Source organism: Acomys minous, assembly GCF_964271855.1.
Source record: "Acomys minous genome assembly, chromosome: 5".
In the NCBI taxonomy this organism is placed as follows: domain Eukaryota; kingdom Metazoa; phylum Chordata; class Mammalia; order Rodentia; family Muridae; genus Acomys; species Acomys minous.
Genome location: NC_140494.1, coordinates 121,511,679 through 121,516,021, shown reverse-complemented (window position 1 = coordinate 121,516,021; position 4,343 = coordinate 121,511,679). Strand labels below are relative to the sequence as shown.

The window sequence follows — 4,343 nt, the reverse complement described above, 5'->3', positions numbered from 1 at the left end:
GTTCGGGGCTGTGACTCAGAAGGGTGTTTGCCTAGCACGCATGGAGTTCTGGGTTTGGTTTCCACCTGCATAAAACAAGGTGTGGTGATGCACACCTGTAACCTCAACACCTGACAAGCAGACACAGGAGGGTCAGAAATTCAAGGGCAAATGCTGGGAGTGGGTTAAAGCGTGTTTGTGGGGACGATGGTGAGGAAGCTGTTAGCGCAAGTGAAAGGAGGAGACACTGAACACTGGTCTTGTTTCTCAAGCAGCTTTAGAGAGAACTTTATGCAATTATGAGGTGGTCCATGGAACTCACCTCCTGTCTCCAACGGAGGTTCTTTTTTTAACAAGAGCACAAATCCACTTTTATTATTTACTTTTAATTAGTTTAAATTCGGGAAAGGTACAGCATCACACGGATTCTCTGTCCAGTGACCTTCGCAGGAAGGTTGCTTCGGAATTTGGCACAAACCATGCCACTGTTTCCATGGGCCCGAGTTACTTTTCCCCTGATCCCTCTGGTTTTGTTTGGTTTGCCTCCAGGAGTCACTGTGTTGTTTTTTGCTTTATACACATAAGCGCATCTCTTGCCTAAGTAGAATTCAGTTTCATCCTGGGCATAAACACCTTCAATTTTAAGAGCTGTGTGTTCTCTTTGGTTCCGGAGACCCCGCTCATAGCCAGCGAAAATGGCCTTGGACCACAGCCTTCCAGACATAGCTGCGTTTTAGAAGTCCTGTTCCCAGCAGGCCTCCACAGGCGCGAAGATGGCGGAAGGAGCCCACGGGGTTCTTGCCCTACCTGGCCCCGCAAGAATGGAGCAGGAAGACAGCTAAGGGCACAAGCAGGAGGTATTTTATTTTCAGTTTGGGATTAACAACCTTAAAGGGGGAAAAATAAAACAGAGTGCTACAGGGCATTTAAACGGAAACAGGGAGTGTGGAATGCTTCGTGCCCGCTGAGAGCAGTCACAGCTCCAAGTCCCCGACACCCCCACACACCCCGGAGTACCAGGCAAGAGTGGTCCCTATCAGAGCAAGCCTGTGGGCTGCAGACAGGAAGCAGCAAGGAAATGAACTCGCACCTGCAGCTGCGTGGCTGTGTCGCCTCTCTTACAGTGCATCAGGGCACTTATTTCCACGGAGATAATGTGCACTTTGGAGTAAAGCCGTGCGACACACTGTTTCATCTGACTCATGTTTTGTGTTTTCATAGGGCACAATGGCTTACTTGATTTCACACAAGTCAAACTGTTTTAATCCTCCCAAATTTTATTGAAAAGATGTCGACAGAAAGTGTCTATCCTTCAGCCTGGATAAAATGTTTATTTTGTAAAGCATTTTTTTTTTCTTCATTAGAATATCTGATTAGCCAGGAGGTGTTGGAGGACACCTTTGAAATCAGGACTCTGGACTCTGGAGGCAGAGGCAGGTGGATCTCTGGGAGTTGGAGGCCAGCCTGGTCTACAAAGCAAGTTCAAGACAGTCTTAAGGGTCCTGGGCATCCTAAGCCTAAGAGCTGTGACACTGTCTGCTACTGAGCACTGGGAAATGCTTTACACAAGAGGCCTCAGAATTGTAATGACAGACACTGTCAAGGACCGAGGGATCCTGAGTTCCCAGACTGCGTAGACTCTAGCGCTTGTCACTGTAAGACTGGTGGCCTGGGCTGAGCCAGGAGGACTCCACTTATTGCTTCCCCCCTCCCCCCACCCTACTGTTACTCACTGTCAACACCCACAGATACAAATCTGCCTCTGAGAACTTCCCCAGCTGGGTAGAGCGAAAGCTCCCCCCCCCCATGCCAGCTGGTTGCCCAGGTTACCCCAGAGCTCCTGTGCACCAGTGATCTTCTTCACCAGCCTCCAGAGTAGCTGGTACTATAGGCACTGGCCACCATGTCCCGGCTAAACTGTAAGTATTTATTTATTTATTTGGTTGCCTATTTTTCTTGAGACAGGGTCTCACTATGTAGCTCTGGCTGGACTTGAACTAGCTGTGTAGGCCAGGCTGGCCTGGAATTCACAGATATGCCACAAGATCTGCCTGCCTCTACCTCCAGGGGATTAAAAGGGTTAACTGCATCTGGCTCAAATAATAAGCTTTTGGGTTTTTTAATAAAAGACATTTAATTCTTTACATGTACTACATCCCAACCACAGGTTCTCCACCTCCACTTCTCCCCGTGCCCTGTGCCTCCCCCCTCACCCAGATCCACTCCTCTTCAGTAAAAACAAAAAACAAAAAACAAAAAAAACAAAAAAAAAAATCAGGCCTTGCAGGGATATCAACTGAATATAGCATAACAAATAGGCACAAACCTGAATATCAAGGCTGGGAGAGGCAACCCAATAGGTGGGAAAAGGTCCCAAACACTGGCAAAAGCATCAGAGACACCCCCAACTCCTGCTGTTGGGGGTCCTTCAAGAACATCAAGCGATACAGCCAAAACGTATATGCAGGGGACCTAGCTCAGACCCGTACGTAGTCCATGATTTTTGCTTCAGTCTCTGTGAGCCCCTATGAGCCTTGCTTACTTGGTTCTGTGGGTTTGTGTTCTCATGGCGTCCTTGACCCCTCTTGTTCCTAGAACCACCCCCCACCCAGCCACAGACACACACACACACACACACACACACACACACACACACACACACTTCTGTGGGGTTACCCCTGGCTTCGCCTAGTGTTTGGCTGTGGGTCTCTGCACTGGTTTCCATCAGTTGCTCGACAGTGCCTTTCTCGTGACAACTGGGCTAGGCTCTGATCTATGAATATAGCAGAATATTATGAGGAATAATTTCATTGACACACATTATTATTATTGTTGTTGTTGTTGTTGTTTTGCCAGCTGTATTTAGTTCTATCCTGGGTCTCTGGGCTGCCCAGCCTCTGGTTCCTAGTCATCCACCCATTGTCAGGCACTGGCTTCCTCTAGTGGTATGGGCCTCAAGTTGGACCAGGCATTGATTGGCCACTTCCACATCTGAGCCATCATTAGCACAGCAGATCCTGCAGGCGGGACAGATGGTAGCTGGAAGGTTTTGTGTCCCAGTCTTACTGCTGAGGCTTGCCTGGCTATAGAAGATGGCCAGTTCAGGCTCCATAGCTCCCATCACTAGGAGCCTTCACTAGGGTCACTCCCATAGATTCCAGGGAGTTCCCACTGCACTGGGTTTCCACATCATCCCCGGACCAAATCCCCCCAGACCACATCCCCCCCGGACCACACACCCCCCACATCCCCCCCCCGACCACACCCCCCCACCACATCCCCCCCGACCACACCCCCACCACCACATCGCCCCCGGACCACATCCCCCCCCACATCCCCCCCGGACCACATCCCCCCCCCGACCACATCCCCCCCCACATCCCCCCAGACCCCCCCACCACATCCCCCCCGGACCACATCCCCCCCACATCCCCCCCACCACATCCCCCCCGGACCACACTCCCCCCAGATTACATACCCCCCCGACCACATCCCCCCCCCGGAATGTCCCCCTCTCCAATTCCAGTCATCTCTCCCAGTCCTTTCTTCATCCCTCTCCCGCCACTCAAAAAATGATGTTTTTAATAAGCATGTGGACCACTGAGTTAATAACATATGACTATGCTAACCTGCCATTTTAGTTTTTAAAAGACAATCAGAAGAATGAAATCATCATCATTTCTCTCCATCCTGATCTTCTTCTTTTTTTTTTTTTTTCATGACAGGGTTTCTCTGTATAGCCTTGGCCATCCTGGACGCACTTTGTAGACCAGGCTGGTCTCGAACTCACAGTGATCCACCTGCCTCTGCCTCTCGAGTGCTGGGATTAAAGGCATGCCCCACCACACCCGGCTCATGTGTACACATTTTTATAATTAAACGAGGTGAACATTTATGACTATACAGTATTCCTCCTTTTCTCTTGTAATATATATATATACATTTAAAAATATTATGTTATAATATAATGTAATATAATATAATAATATTTAAAATTTTAGATTATATTTATTTGTGGAATATATGTACTTGTGTGGAGATGAGAGGCCAGAAGAGGATGCTGGATGTCCTGGAGCTAGAGGTAGTTGTGAACGGATCAACATGCATGCTGGGAGCCGGTTCTAATCTGGAAGAGCAGGAAGCATTCCTGACTGTCACCAGCCCCTCATCATAAGAGTTACAGACTCACAGTCTATTTTGCCTGATGTCTTGATTTTTCTTTACATAGAATATTTTCTATGTTCTTCTACTAATAGCCTTTTTGTGTCTTGTCTTTAAATTGGATCTTTTATGCAGGGCTTACAGTTGGATCGTGTTTGTAACAATTTGTTCTGCAAACTGTGCCTTTGGCTGGGAAATTTAAT

At 48.3% G+C, this 4,343-nt stretch overlaps 1 protein-coding gene across 1 annotated transcript; it reads right to left on the bottom strand.

The window, feature by feature from the left end:
* Positions 1-320: 320 nt before the first annotated feature.
* Positions 321-730, bottom strand: LOC311597240 (large ribosomal subunit protein eL33-like). The gene has a single exon (XM_084781444.1). It carries the CDS (start codon positions 701-703, stop codon positions 374-376), a length of 330 nt encoding a protein of 109 aa, XP_084637570.1. The 5' UTR covers positions 704-730; the 3' UTR covers positions 321-373.
* Positions 731-4,343: the final 3,613 nt, after the last annotated feature.